This window comes from Triturus cristatus, chromosome 3_2 (assembly GCF_964204655.1).
Source record: "Triturus cristatus chromosome 3_2, aTriCri1.1, whole genome shotgun sequence".
Taxonomy (NCBI): domain Eukaryota; kingdom Metazoa; phylum Chordata; class Amphibia; order Caudata; family Salamandridae; genus Triturus; species Triturus cristatus.
The window spans coordinates 582,964,599-582,979,882 of NC_140584.1; the positions used below are offsets into that span (position 1 = coordinate 582,964,599).

At 48.1% G+C, this 15,284-nt stretch overlaps 1 protein-coding gene across 1 annotated transcript in view; it reads right to left on the bottom strand.

The window, feature by feature from the left end:
- LOC146857749 (antizyme inhibitor 2-like) overlaps positions 1–15,284 on the bottom strand; it is a 150,889-nt gene that overhangs the window by 14,826 nt on the left and 120,779 nt on the right. Inside the window, exons 7-9 of the mRNA XM_085647072.1 lie at positions 6,375–6,522; positions 5,294–5,406; positions 4,344–4,558 (exon numbers count right to left, since the gene is read on the bottom strand). Of these exons, the coding sequence (XP_085503198.1) occupies positions 4,344–4,558; positions 5,294–5,406; positions 6,375–6,522 (476 nt within the window). The remainder of the gene's footprint in view (positions 1–4,343; positions 4,559–5,293; positions 5,407–6,374; positions 6,523–15,284) is intronic.

Consider the following 15,284-nt stretch of genomic DNA (forward strand, 5'->3'; position numbering starts at 1 on the left):
AGGAGGGAAAGAAATCAATCAGATAACAAAGCCAAAATAGATCCCAGAGAGCAAGATCAGCATAACAGGCACGAGGGTCAGAGAGTCGTAAAGGTAAATTCACAGGGAAACACGAGCGACAAAACAGAATCTGAAGAGCAAGGTCAGAGTAAACAGGTAAATGGTCAAAGAGCCACAAAGGGGGACAGCTATAGCAAGGCCAAGGTGAATTGGCAAGGAGATCAAGGAACCAAGAACCGTAAAGAGCGAATATAACAAAAGTGGAGGATGGGAACGGTGGACAAACTGGCAACAGTCAATAAACATGAGGTTGCCAGGCAGCTCCGTAGGTATGCTGCCGCTGCTGCTCATGAACCAGAGGTCCACACCTTGGCCGAAACTGGCTAGCTTGTCACTGTGCCCCACCCACCATAGGCTGTTACTCCACAGCCTTAAAGGGATACACCTCACTGGTGTTCTTGTAGTCCTTTTAAAACCACGGACACTCTGCTGATTCCTCACAGATTCCCCCTGGACACCAACCTCACACTCAAGGACAAGCATTTGCAATGTAATAGGTCTCGCATTTGCTGGTTTTGAGCTATTGGCTTGTAAATGACAATGCCTTTGTTTTGATTTTTAAAACATAAATAAAAGACATTGTCATTTACAATGATAATAGCTTAAACTCTCGCAAATGCAAGACCTATTGCATTCCAAATGATTGTTTTTTGCTGCAAACTCCGAGGACATGAACAGTGGACTCAGGGTCGATTCCTTTGTTCGCTCTATATAAAAGTGCAAACAAAAATGAATGATCGGGTAAACGTACATCGCACTGCCTTAAATATCTACCGCCTAAAAGCTGCCATTTGGGAACATTCTATGCCAAAGACAGTCACAAACGGGGATATGCAACCCGCAGCAAAATACTAAGGGACAACGATTTGCTGACGTGAGGACTGGGACCTGAAAGCCCACTGAAACGACCAGTTCACTAACTAAAGTGGAAAGGGACGTAGAGTGCCACCCAGCCTCCAGCTATGCACGCACTACCGACTGCAAGGCCACCCATGGCGAGGAGTTAAATAAAGAGGTCTTGGACCACTCGAGGTCACAACAGGACAGTGAGCGAGCAGCGGTGTCAGTGTACTTCACTGCTAGTGCCCACGGCCTAGCCATAGGCCTTTTGATCACCACAAGTCCCAATGTAGTGCATTGTCTAAACTCCACTCTTCGTTCTTACAGCATTCCAAGCAAGGGCTCCAGTCGTCTACCGAGTGCACTTCATTGATTTCGCTTTTAACTGACCCCGCCCAGTTTCGTCTTCCTCTTGGACCATTCACAGCACAGCTTTTCACTTGCAAACGACACACTGATGACTCAGTCAAAACATTTGAGTCATGTAACAAATACGTCATCTGTTTGCGACAGCGCGACTTTCAAGTGAGCCATACATAGCTGTACATTGCCTTGCTGTTAACAACATAGAAGCTCATCAGAACACAGCGAAACAGTTCTAGCACCAGATCCTCTTAAAATAATAAAAAAAGGTGAGAGCACGGGTAAATTTGCTTTATACTCCGCATGTGACGTTTGTCGCCGTTCAAATCGCGGTGCAAATGGAAACAAGCAAGAATGCACAGTATGTTCTTGACTGTAAGGGCATCAGAGCTGGCAATGATTCTAACCTTCCAAATAATGTATTTTTATGTAGCTCTGTAAGGTGTACTAGGATTCTGTGGTGTTTTCATTGCTATAGATAACAAGTGTTACTGTTATTTAAATTGGTGGTAGTCCAATTATTCCAGCTCTGTGATATCGTGTACTCTCACAAGTTTGTTGCTGAAAAGTCGTATGTGATCTTCACGCTGCACGCTCACTTAAAATAGACGGAACGAATCAGCGGAGGAGCCAGCGGCTCTGCCAGTAACTCAAACCGCTCGGTGTACCTCTACCGAAGGGCCTTGGCAATGGAAATCCCAACATGTTCCAAGAAGCACATTGAAAGCAGCTCATTTTCAATCTATTGGGGACCATTACAAAAGCCTGACAGAGCGTCACACTCTGTCACAATCTTTTCTCCATCGTGTTCAGTCCATCTTGTTATCTCTGCAGAATTGCTAGGAGTGTCCGACATTTGTGTAGTTTGCTTCTATGCAATTACATGGAATTCTGAAAAAATTACGTGAAGTGCAAAGCAGCATGTAGCATTCCCTTTTAGCGCAAAATACGCCCTCACTTTTATTTTGGATGCGAAAATGTGTTTCATACTAAACAAGCGCTCACTATTGCGGGAAGGCAGCTGCTGGTTTATATTTTCATCGCGCTTTCACTTTCACTTTAGGTGAAAGCGCGATGCAAAAATAAACCAGCGGCTAATGTTGAGATAAGGAATTGCTTCACGACAGCCTTGAGGCAGATGAGCCAGTTCGGATGAGACGGACGAAAGGGAGAAAGGGCAGTGGCCCAAAAGCATCCTTTTCAATGGGAAGCCAGCGTTTAGCATAAACACTGACGTGACCCAATGAAAATGATGGGCGGGGCTTCAAGTCCCCTTCTCCTCTCTCACTTTAGGTCTCGTCGAGCAAGCAGCACATGTGCTGCAACGCTAGGCGAGACCTAAAAAAACACTGCTGAGCCTGGTACCAGCTCTCTCTCATAAACAAAGTGAAACTTTGTTCCAGAAAGTGACTTCAGATCTGCTGTTCAACTTATATTACTCTCGCATCTCGATGGCAGTAACACTCTGATCCACGGCCTCCCAGACTCCACACTTAGTGCAGCACGTCCAACCCAGAACCTGAAAAAATATGATCCCATTACCCCATGCTGATGTAATGCCATTGGCTCCCTTTGCCGCCCACACAATCTTCAAATTCGGCTGCATCATTAATAAAGCCATCATGAGCACAAACCCAGTTTTTCTTGCAGACCTGCTCACCATCTCTCATCTGCAGACCTTCATCCAGGATGCCATCAGACTGGAGACTAAAAAGTCTAAAAAGGAAAAAACACAAGGCAGCACACCTTTTCCATTCCTGAATTCACAGGCTATGTAGCACTGCAAGATGGGTGTTGTTTTTTATTCATAGTGTCAGGACCAGATCTGACAAAGTCTATGAGCGGCAGTGGTGGGTGCTGTTTTATGGTCCAGTCACAATTTATATACCACTTTAAAAGTGAAGTCATTGTTTACAGCGAGAGTGACAGGATTTAAGTATTTTGCAGATGGGATGTGGAATTCTAATTACATCAGTGGCGATGATACGCCTGGGTGGAAGATGGGTGGTTACCTATTTGGGTCTGGCTTGATAGCACAGTTGTCTGTCTGTAAGACCTTTTGTTACCAATTCTTTGAAGCAGACATAGACTGGACTTAGAGGCCCACAGCAGTATTTTTCTAACACCTCATTCTAGTGATGGTTTAGTGTATTATTCTGCCTTCTGTGGGAGTGGTTATATTGCAATAGATGAGGGACTATTTTACATCTCACAATGTACACTAAACTATTACATATGAAATACTTTAATTCATAGATGTATTCTGAAACAGTCTTTTCTTTCTTCGTTTTTTTCAGTGCAGCCGGCTGGCGTATGTGTGTTTTATTCAGTACTCACAATGCAAACCATATGTTTTGGCTTTGCTAACACTGGTCCTTAATAGCAGTCACAAAAGTGCACATGTTTAAGATTGATAGTTTAAGTAAGAGTACAGTCTAACTGTGTATGTTAGTATAAAAAGGAGTCACATTTTACTTATAGAGACAATCACTGTTTGTGAACAATATGGCATGAACCTTTGTAATTATTAAAGGCTGTGAGTATTGCTAATTGTTGGCCTTTACATGACTCGTGGGCCTGGGCTGCACGCAGGAACTTTGTCACCACCTTCTTCCTTGTCTCTCTAGAAACTAAATTGTCTGTTGTGAGAGTTTCAGTGGAGGGCCTGTATGATTTGATTAGATGCCCAATAAACATGCAAAATGGACTTAGCTGAGATCAAGCATAGTTACATTTTTGGGGCTAAGAGCCATGTCGAAGCTTAGGTACAGGAGAACAACAAATCCTTCATAGCCTCAGTAGTCACCAGAAGTATTTTAGGCTCCCTGAATGGTTAGGAATTACTGACCAGAGCACCAAGAGAGAGCAAGCACATCCCTTAATTTAGAAAATTGGAGCAAATCGATAGCCAATGCCAACCAGCAACGTGCTCTGCCATCAAGAAACCCCCAAGATTCATGGATCCCATGTCCCACGATACCCAGTGTTCATTCTCTGTAAAGTGCGGGTGTTTTGTTCAGCGTAGATGGAACTTTTTGTCATAACTTTATTCACTCATAGACTTTGGGTGAGAATATTACCAGGCATCTCTGTGGAGCAGGTAGTAGATAGGCATGGCTGTGAAGGCATTGAACAAGGTGGTTGTGGACACAGTATAGGCACCCATGTTTCGAAAGACCAACCAGTCGCCAATCTGCAGCTCGGGCAGTGCCACATCGTCTATAATCTTATCGTTGCCATCCAACGTCTGTCCCCAGAGGGTGCTGGGATACAGCGGCTGTGCCAGGCAGGCTTTCTAAGCAGAGGAATACAAAGCAAAACAGATCATTCAAGCCATCGAGAAAGGGTTAAACAACAAAATTACTTAGTGAAACCAGAACTCCAAAGGATCATTGTACTTAGTGGATCCTCAGGCCAATGCCATTGGATGGGGACCATCTACAAGTTACCCTGAACTGCTTAGAGGATAAGCGTGTCGCCATGATAAGCTGGGCTTTCTTCCTTTATTTGGAAATGCAACTGCTGTTCAAGGCTTCTGATCTTATGGAGGCCATGGACATTCCTGTTTTTAAACAATGGCCGTCTGGGCTCTTGATCTCTCGGTCAGGGGACTGGCAGGCGGTGCACTAGCAGTCAGCTTCAGTCTAAGCTGCTCAGAAGCTCAGGCCAGAAGGAGCAGTTGCAGCCTATTTGAGGAGCCAGCAAACAATGAACCTATGTTGGGAGCTCTGCAGGAAGTTGAAATGTCAGCCTCAGGGGAGAACTCGCACTATGAAGGTAACAGTATATACCTTCTACTGGGCTGAGATAATGGACTGGGAAGCAGAGACCACTGCACCTGTATTCTCACTTGGGAACTGGGACTTTAGTCTGATGTCCTAGATTTCTTCCTCTTGAGCAGCAACACCAATCTTAAAGGTCTTAAACATGCTGTCTGATCACCTTAGCTATACCCCCAGGTGCCTTACTACCTGCCTCGCCCTGCACACACACACACACACTAACGTTCTACACCCGGCTGTAAACCTACGTGCATTACGAGGGGCTTAAGACAGTTCTCCTCGAACAGGAGGAACATGAAGGAACCATAGATGCCATCATTGAGGTAGTACATGATCCGCTTCCTGGTGGAATTATTGCCACCTGCTGGAGAGATAAAGACATTGCAACAAAGTCAAGAAAAGCCCACCCATTTCTTCACGGTAGGGTTCTGTATGAAGTGTTACTCAAGGGATGTTATATGATGCAATGCAGGTCTGAGACGACAGGTGTGATCTGTGCAGGATATGCAATGCATGCCCAAGTTGTACAGGATATGCGTAACTGAGCTCTGTGTCTGGTGTGTGCGGGTTTCAGCAGAGCATGAGGGTTGTACACAGCTGGATAGAACAAATGGAATTGAGAGCCATGCGGGTCTGAGATCTGAGTGGGATGCTCTGAAGGTCTGAACTGTGCATGAGATGTTACACTGGTCTAAGTGGTGAGTGAGATGTTGCGTACGTCTCAGCGGTAATCGAGATGCTGCTCAGGTCTCAGAAGTGCATGAGGTGCTGTAAACATATGAGCTGTCGGTGAGATTTTGTGGCTCTCTGATCAGTGAGTTAGATGCTGATTGTGTGTGAGCTGTGCTTGTGGTGTTGTGTAGAGTCCAGGTGTGCATTAGATCCTATGAAGGGATGAGCTGTTGGGGAGAAGCGGTGCAGGCCTGCATTGGTGCTTTACTCAGTGTAACCGAATGCCACTCCGATTAATTTGGCCGATTGATGATCTGGGTGGATCAGCTCTCTCATCTATTTTATTTGCCACATAATTACTGATATTAACACTATTGATCAGCAGGGTGTGTGCGGTTAGGCGTGGACAGGAGCACTTGAGAGATGGAGCGGGAGAGCTCCCACACATAACATTTGTTGCAATTTATCTTCAACCAAAGGCGCGATTAGACAGTCTCTGAATTTTGTAGTGATGTGGGATGACAACAGTACAGAGTTCATTAATTAATTAAAAGTAAATCAATTAATAATTGGTAGGTGTACAATAAACCGATGTCCAATTTTATTTTCACTCTTTGTAGGTCATCCAACATGTCAAAGGCATGATGTCAAACTCACAATTTTCCACAATGTTCTTCTTGGCGATGACGCTGACAGCAGCAGTGAAGGCCGAGGTGACATAGAATCTCCCGGGCTCTGCTATGATCTCAACCCCACATCCTTCTGGGAAGTGCATGCAGAGTCCTGCAGTGACCACTGCCCCTATCTAGTGGAGAGAAGTGAATGCGTCATCTGGATTGAATCCCTTGTTTTCCTCCACATCATATCAACCCTCCCAGCTCAGTCTCAGCCTCAGGCTGCCTGAACAGTACAATCCCCCCACCTCTGTCCAATGAGGTAGAGATCCTGAAAATCGACTCCAGAATCTTTAAGCATAATATCAAGGTCGAAATATAGAGGCTAGAAAGATATCGAGGGAGGGAATATTAAGTGTAAGTACATTGTTTTTAACAACAGTATCAAAGTTTGAAATGTTAATTACTAAATTATCACGCTAGTTAAAAAAACATTGGTATGCTATTTAGTTAGCTATTTTGTTGAATATATATTGTGAATAATACTGTCAAATGTATGATAAAAATATATTTTTAGATTTATTTTTTCTCCTGGTTGACGGATTTATTAGAGTATCGGGCCGGTAGTGTTGTATAAAAAATATATATTATTCTGTTTTTTTTATTTTGAATTCATTATGTTACTTAATAATTATATATCCACTTCTTTGCTCATAGTATTCATTTTTAATTAATTTGGTGGCAGGGTTAGCACAGGACTTAGAATATTAAGTTAGTGAGACTGGAGGTAGAATAATAAATTTGATACCCTCAAATGTATGCATTTACCCTAATGTGGGTGGTGTAACAGGCAGGATCGCAAGACTTCTGTAATCGGTTGGCTGACCACTTTCAGTCTAAAATCATTAAAATCCATGACGAGCTTGAACCTTCAAATAGGTTGCATACTTCTAGCAGTTAGTATCACATGGAATCATGCAACACCCGGCTTTCTGCAGAGCAGAAACTAATTTGCTCACTGTCTTTCCACCACTTACTCCCAAAATAGTGGAACAGCTTCTTTCTAACACTAAGGGGCCAATTACGATCCTGTCTGGAAAGCATTCTTTCTGAATCGGTTCCGGAATGTTGGGGGAGTCCGACCGAGAGATTTGGATGCATCCGGATACTTCAATGGGAGCCTGTGTTCTGAACGAGAACACAGGACCCATTGAAGAAAGGGGTGGTTGGGGAAAATTGCACATTGTGCATGGTTGGAAAGGGGGGATCCCTTTGGTACCCCCACGGTACTGATTCAGAAGGCCCTGGTTGAAGGGCCCCTATAGACAGATTCCAGCAGCCGATTCTTTCCAGGGAAACCGATTCAGAGTCCATAGAGCTGTTGGACGATCCACTACGAAAGACTCGACCTGTCTGAATGCCTTTTGAAACCGATTCGGACTGCCCGAATGGTTTCTAGGCATCATAATTGGTCGTTTGGAACTGGGTACGTTTCGGTCGAAAACAGGGGCTCCGTGTCGGATTCAATCGCAATGGACCGCACTCCGCTAGCCCCTCCTCCGGGTCGCCCCTGGGGAAGCTGGTACATGGAGCTCTGGAGTGGTTCACCCCATTGGGTGCAAGTAAGTACTTGTGGAACTGATGATCTCCGACATGGAGTTCTTGAGTGGTTCACCCCAGTGGGTGCAAGAAAGTACTTGTTGAATTGATGATCTCTAGACCCGATACATGTCCCGGGTTTTAGAATATCACCCGAGACATGGCTCGGGTTTCGGGATAACTTCCCTCCTCAGTAGAGAAAATAGTTAGGGGTGGAAAAGAGGGCCGCCAAACAACCGTCAAAGGCCTCGTTGCCCGCACAGGCACGCAGGTGCGTCGTCCAGGAGCTCGTCAGCTCAAAGCTCGAGGGAGCCATATTTGTAGACCAATCGCAATGGACCGCACTCCGCTAGCCCCTCCTCCGGGTCGCCCCTGGGGAAGCTGGTACATGGAGCTCTGGAGTGGTTCACCCCATTGGGTGCAAGTAAGTACTTGTGGAACTGATGATCTCCGACATGGAGTTCTTGAGTGGTTCACCCCAGTGGGTGCAAGAAAGTACTTGTTGAATTGATGATCTCTAGACCCGATACATGTCCCGGGTTTTAGAATATCACCCGAGACATGGCTCGGGTTTCGGGATAACTTCCCTCCTCAGTAGAGAAAATAGTTAGGGGTGGAAAAGAGGGCCGCCAAACAACCGTCAAAGGCCTCGTTGCCCGCACAGGCACGCAGGTGCGTCGTCCAGGAGCTCGTCAGCTCAAAGCTCGAGGGAGCCATATTTGTAGACCAATCGCAATGGACCGCACTCCGCTAGCCCCTCCTCCGGGTCGCCCCTGGGGAAGCTGGTACATGGAGCTCTGGAGTGGTTCACCCCATTGGGTGCAAGTAAGTACTTGTGGAACTGATGATCTCCGACATGGAGTTCTTGAGTGGTTCACCCCAGTGGGTGCAAGAAAGTACTTGTTGAATTGATGATCTCTAGACCCGATACATGTCCCGGGTTTTAGAATATCACCCGAGACATGGCTCGGGTTTCGGGATAACTTCCCTCCTCAGTAGAGAAAATAGTTAGGGGTGGAAAAGAGGGCCGCCAAACAACCGTCAAAGGCCTCGTTGCCCGCACAGGCACGCAGGTGCGTCGTCCAGGAGCTCGTCAGCTCAAAGCTCGAGGGAGCCATATTTGTAGACCAATCGCAATGGACCGCACTCCGCTAGCCCCTCCTCCGGGTCACCCCTGGGGAAGCTGGTACATGGAGCTCTGGAGTGGTTCACCCCATTGGGTGCAAGTAAGTACTTGTGGAACTGATGATCTCCGACATGGAGTTCTTGAGTGGTTCACCCCAGTGGGTGCAAGAAAGTACTTGTTGAATTGATGATCTCTAGACCCGATACATGTCCCGGGTTTTAGAATATCACCCGAGACATGGCTCGGGTTTCGGGATAACTTCCCTCCTCAGTAGAGAAAATAGTTAGGGGTGGAAAAGAGGGCCGCCAAACAACCGTCAAAGGCCTCGTTGCCCGCACAGGCACGCAGGTGCGTCGTCCAGGAGCTCGTCAGCTCAAAGCTCGAGGGAGCCATATTTGTAGACCAATCGCAATGGACCGCACTCCGCTAGCCCCTCCTCCGGGTCGCCCCTGGGGAAGCTGGTACATGGAGCTCTGGAGTGGTTCACCCCATTGGGTGCAAGTAAGTACTTGTGGAACTGATGATCTCCGACATGGAGTTCTTGAGTGGTTCACCCCAGTGGGTGCAAGAAAGTACTTGTTGAATTGATGATCTCTAGACCCGATACATGTCCCGGGTTTTAGAATATCACCCGAGACATGGCTCGGGTTTCGGGATAACTTCCCTCCTCAGTAGAGAAAATAGTTAGGGGTGGAAAAGAGGGCCGCCAAACAACCGTCAAAGGCCTCGTTGCCCGCACAGGCACGCAGGTGCGTCGTCCAGGAGCTCGTCAGCTCAAAGCTCGAGGGAGCCATATTTGTAGACCAATCGCAATGGACCGCACTCCGCTAGCCCCTCCTCCGGGTCGCCCCTGGGGAAGCTGGTACATGGAGCTCTGGAGTGGTTCACCCCATTGGGTGCAAGTAAGTACTTGTGGAACTGATGATCTCCGACATGGAGTTCTTGAGTGGTTCACCCCAGTGGGTGCAAGAAAGTACTTGTTGAATTGATGATCTCTAGACCTGATACATGTCCCGGGTTTTAGAATATCACCCGAGACATGGCTCGGGTTTCGGGATAACTTCCCTCCTCAGTAGAGAAAATAGTTAGGGGTGGAAAAGAGGGCCGCCAAACAACCGTCAAAGGCCTCGTTGCCCGCACAGGCACGCAGGTGCGTCGTCCAGGAGCTCGTCAGCTCAAAGCTCGAGGGAGCCATATTTGTAGACCAATCGCAATGGACCGCACTCCGCTAGCCCCTCCTCCGGGTCGCCCCTGGGGAAGCTGGTACATGGAGCTCTGGAGTGGTTCACCCCATTGGGTGCAAGTAAGTACTTGTGGAACTGATGATCTCCGACATGGAGTTCTTGAGTGGTTCACCCCAGTGGGTGCAAGAAAGTACTTGTTGAATTGATGATCTCTAGACCCGATACATGTCCCGGGTTTTAGAATATCACCCGAGACATGGCTCGGGTTTCGGGATAACTTCCCTCCTCAGTAGAGAAAATAGTTAGGGGTGGAAAAGAGGGCCGCCAAACAACCGTCAAAGGCCTCGTTGCCCGCACAGGCACGCAGGTGCGTCGTCCAGGAGCTCGTCAGCTCAAAGCTCGAGGGAGCCATATTTGTAGACCAATCGCAATGGACCGCACTCCGCTAGCCCCTCCTCCGGGTCGCCCCTGGGGAAGCTGGTACATGGAGCTCTGGAGTGGTTCACCCCATTGGGTGCAAGTAAGTACTTGTGGAACTGATGATCTCCGACATGGAGTTCTTGAGTGGTTCACCCCAGTGGGTGCAAGAAAGTACTTGTTGAATTGATGATCTCTAGACCCGATACATGTCCCGGGTTTTAGAATATCACCCGAGACATGGCTCGGGTTTCGGGATAACTTCCCTCCTCAGTAGAGAAAATAGTTAGGGGTGGAAAAGAGGGCCGCCAAACAACCGTCAAAGGCCTCGTTGCCCGCACAGGCACGCAGGTGCGTCGTCCAGGAGCTCGTCAGCTCAAAGCTCGAGGGAGCCATATTTGTAGACCAATCGCAATGGACCGCACTCCGCTAGCCCCTCCTCCGGGTCGCCCCTGGGGAAGCTGGTACATGGAGCTCTGGAGTGGTTCACCCCATTGGGTGCAAGTAAGTACTTGTGGAACTGATGATCTCCGACATGGAGTTCTTGAGTGGTTCACCCCAGTGGGTGCAAGAAAGTACTTGTTGAATTGATGATCTCTAGACCCGATACATGTCCCGGGTTTTAGAATATCACCCGAGACATGGCTCGGGTTTCGGGATAACTTCCCTCCTCAGTAGAGAAAATAGTTAGGGGTGGAAAAGAGGGCCGCCAAACAACCGTCAAAGGCCTCGTTGCCCGCACAGGCACGCAGGTGCGTCGTCCAGGAGCTCGTCAGCTCAAAGCTCGAGGGAGCCATATTTGTAGACCAATCGCAATGGACCGCACTCCGCTAGCCCCTCCTCCGGGTCGCCCCTGGGGAAGCTGGTACATGGAGCTCTGGAATGGTTCACCCCATTGGGTGCAAGTAAGTACTTGTGGAACTGATGATCTCCGACATGGAGTTCTTGAGTGGTTCACCCCAGTGGGTGCAAGAAAGTACTTGTTGAATTGATGATCTCTAGACCCGATACATGTCCCGGGTTTTAGAATATCACCCGAGACATGGCTCGGGTTTCGGGATAACTTCCCTCCTCAGTAGAGAAAATAGTTAGGGGTGGAAAAGAGGGCCGCCAAACAACCGTCAAAGGCCTCGTTGCCCGCACAGGCACGCAGGTGCGTCGTCCAGGAGCTCGTCAGCTCAAAGCTCGAGGGAGCCATATTTGTAGACCAATCGCAATGGACCGCACTCCGCTAGCCCCTCCTCCGGGTCGCCCCTGGGGAAGCTGGTACATGGAGCTCTGGAGTGGTTCACCCCATTGGGTGCAAGTAAGTACTTGTGGAACTGATGATCTCCGACATGGAGTTCTTGAGTGGTTCACCCCAGTGGGTGCAAGAAAGTACTTGTTGAATTGATGATCTCTAGACCCGATACATGTCCCGGGTTTTAGAATATCACCCGAGACATGGCTCGGGTTTCGGGATAACTTCCCTCCTCAGTAGAGAAAATAGTTAGGGGTGGAAAAGAGGGCCGCCAAACAACCGTCAAAGGCCTCGTTGCCCGCACAGGCACGCAGGTGCGTCGTCCAGGAGCTCGTCAGCTCAAAGCTCTAGGGAGCCATATTTGTAGACCAATCGCAATGGACCGCACTCCGCTAGCCCCTCCTCCGGGTCGCCCCTGGGGAAGCTGGTACATGGAGCTCTGGAGTGGTTCACCCCATTGGGTGCAAGTAAGTACTTGTGGAACTGATGATCTCCGACATGGAGTTCTTGAGTGGTTCACCCCAGTGGGTGCAAGAAAGTACTTGTTGAATTGATGATCTCTAGACCCGATACATGTCCCGGGTTTTAGAATATCACCCGAGACATGGCTCGGGTTTCGGGATAACTTCCCTCCTCAGTAGAGAAAATAGTTAGGGGTGGAAAAGAGGGCCGCCAAACACGCCACGCATACTTGCACGCACTCTTGAGCATAGGTGTATCCGCCGACGCTGACCTTCAGGGACCATTTTCATTGGGGGAACACGACTGGTAGGTGTAGCAGTGTGCGACCAATCTGATGTAACTTTATATTCAGGCTCCCTTGAGCCGGTGGAGTCGACGGACTCATGGTTACGCACCTGCGCGCTAAGAGAGGTACTAGACCTGATTATGTTTTTAGCAGCTTACACAGCAACCCCACTCTCATTTTCCTACTCCCTGCTGACGAGAGGCAACTACCTCGAAACACGTGTCCAGGGATGGCACACGCCACGCATACTTGCACGCACTCTTGAGCATAGGTGTATCCGCCGACGCTGACCTTCAGGGACCATTTTCATTGGGGGAACACGACTGGTAGGTGTAGCAGTGTGCGACCAATCTGATGTAGCTCCGTGTCGGATTCGGCAAACCCCTCGGAATCTGCATTAGTGTGGGCCACAGATTGTATTAGGCAACTAGTGGATGAAGGGCAAGGCGTGGCCTTGATCCTATTGGATCTTACAGCGTCCTTTGATACCATCTCCCCTTCTCTACTAATTGAATGCCTACAAGAGATTGGCATCATAGATAGGGCATTGGCACTGTTGTCCTCATTCTTGAGAGATCACTATCAAGAGATTATGCTGAATCTATGGGGCACATGCATCAATGTAGGCTTTTGCGATTCCTTAATTGCGATAATTAAGGAATCGCAATTAAGGAATAGCAAAAGCCTATGCATGTAGGAATTGCTTAAAAATACCGGTTCCCAAACATTCCTTAATTGCGACTCGCAAATTGCGAGTCGCAATTAAGGCATGACTTCCTATTCATTCTTATGGGCCTGTAGACCCATAGGAATGAATGGGAAATTGCATGCGCAATTTGCGAGTACCCAGCTGGTACTCGCAAATTGCGCATGCAATTTCAAGGGTGCAACGGTGTCAAAAGGACACCCTGTTGCACCCCTGAAATGTGCACCCATGTTACGCACACACATGCCCTAAGGTCATATGTGTGTGTAACATGGGACTTTAAAAAATGCACTTTGGTGCTTTTTTAAAAAAAATTGCAATTTACTATCACTTTTTATTTGATGGTAAATTGCAATTCTTAATTGCAAAATAGTAATTCTTTTTACTTTATGGTATTGCATTTAAGGAATCGCAAATTGCAATTCCTTAAATGCAATCGCAATTTAAGTAATCGCAATTCTGCGATTTCTTAAATTGCGATTTTTTAAATTGGGATGAAGCATCCCAAATGCAAAAATACCGGTCGCAAAGGGGCAGATTCTGAGAATCTGCCCGTTTGCGACCGGTTTTTGCCTTGATGCATCTGGCCCTAAATCTTTTTGATGACTTCTCCCTGCCTTGTGGTGTACCACAGAACTCATCTTTGAGTCCCACGTTATTTAATTTGCATGTCTCTCTACTTGTCACCATTATTTGTTCCTATGGCCTGCATGTGATGACATCCAAATCATTGTGTTGAGGACACTGCAGCCACAGCAGCCAATTTCTCACACTGTATGTCTGCAGTAGCAGAAAGGATGGGAAGAAACGTCCTTAAACGCAATGGTGAGAAAACTGAGGTGCTGCTTTACCCAGTGGCGGTGCGTCCGTTGGGGCGTTGCCCCCCCCACCCGCAGCTCACTCGGCGTTTCTGTACTTAAGTAAACTAACTCAGTTTACTTAAGTTCAGAGACGCCGAGGGAGAACTGTCTGACAATCATGTCAGTCAGCATGACATGGGACCGCCCACGGTGGGCGGTCCGGCGTCATGTTGACTGACATGATTGTCAGACCGTCACCAGGGGCATGCAGCAGCACAATGCACAAGTGCGCATGACTGGGCAAGGTCGTCGAATTTTCCACCATGCCCAGTCATGCGCACTAGTGTCTGCTGTGGCTGGCACATGCCCATTAGGAGAGCGAGGAATGAGCAAAGGCTCAAACCTCGGTCTCCTAATGGGCAGGCGGGCGGTGAGTCACCCTGCTCTAAGCGAATCCTGGCGCTGCTGGCAGCGCCAGGATTGGCTGAGAGGGGTTGCCGCCCCAGTCTCCAGTGACACGGCTGCTGTTCCTGTAGTGTTGAAAGCGCCTCGCCAACGCACGACCCGGTCAGGTAAGTTTTCGTTATTTTATTTTTTGCTATCTCCCACGAACCCCCCCCCCCCCCCCCCCGCGATGAATCTGTAATTACAGAACATTCAAGAATGTTCACATAATTACTCGGAGCATTCAGGGCCTTCACTAAAATTAACTGCATACAGGGCGTGGAAGCCAAAAACTTTTGTCAGAACGCACACAAAGAGATGACGAAGACAGCTGGGTTTTTAAAAACGACCGCCCACATTACAGCTGACACAAAGCACCTGCCACAGGTAAGCGTCAGAGAAGCGTTAGAGTGAGTCGCAGTTCCGAGGTCACCTGTCGTAGGTCAGTTACATGCAGCATGGATGTTAAGAGTCGGAGTGCAAGCCAGCTCCCACAAGGTCTGTCATGGTCAAAGGAGCAGATTTAGTTCTACTATTCACGCAGTTCAAATATGTCTCTACAGGCCAGAGGGGCAGCCCTGAGCCCTGTCTGCCAGATACCACAAGGGAATATGCGAGGTTACAAGTAAAGTGCAGATCCGTGACCACCTCTCTCTGGACTAGCCTGGAGCGTTTCTTGAGCATGTAGG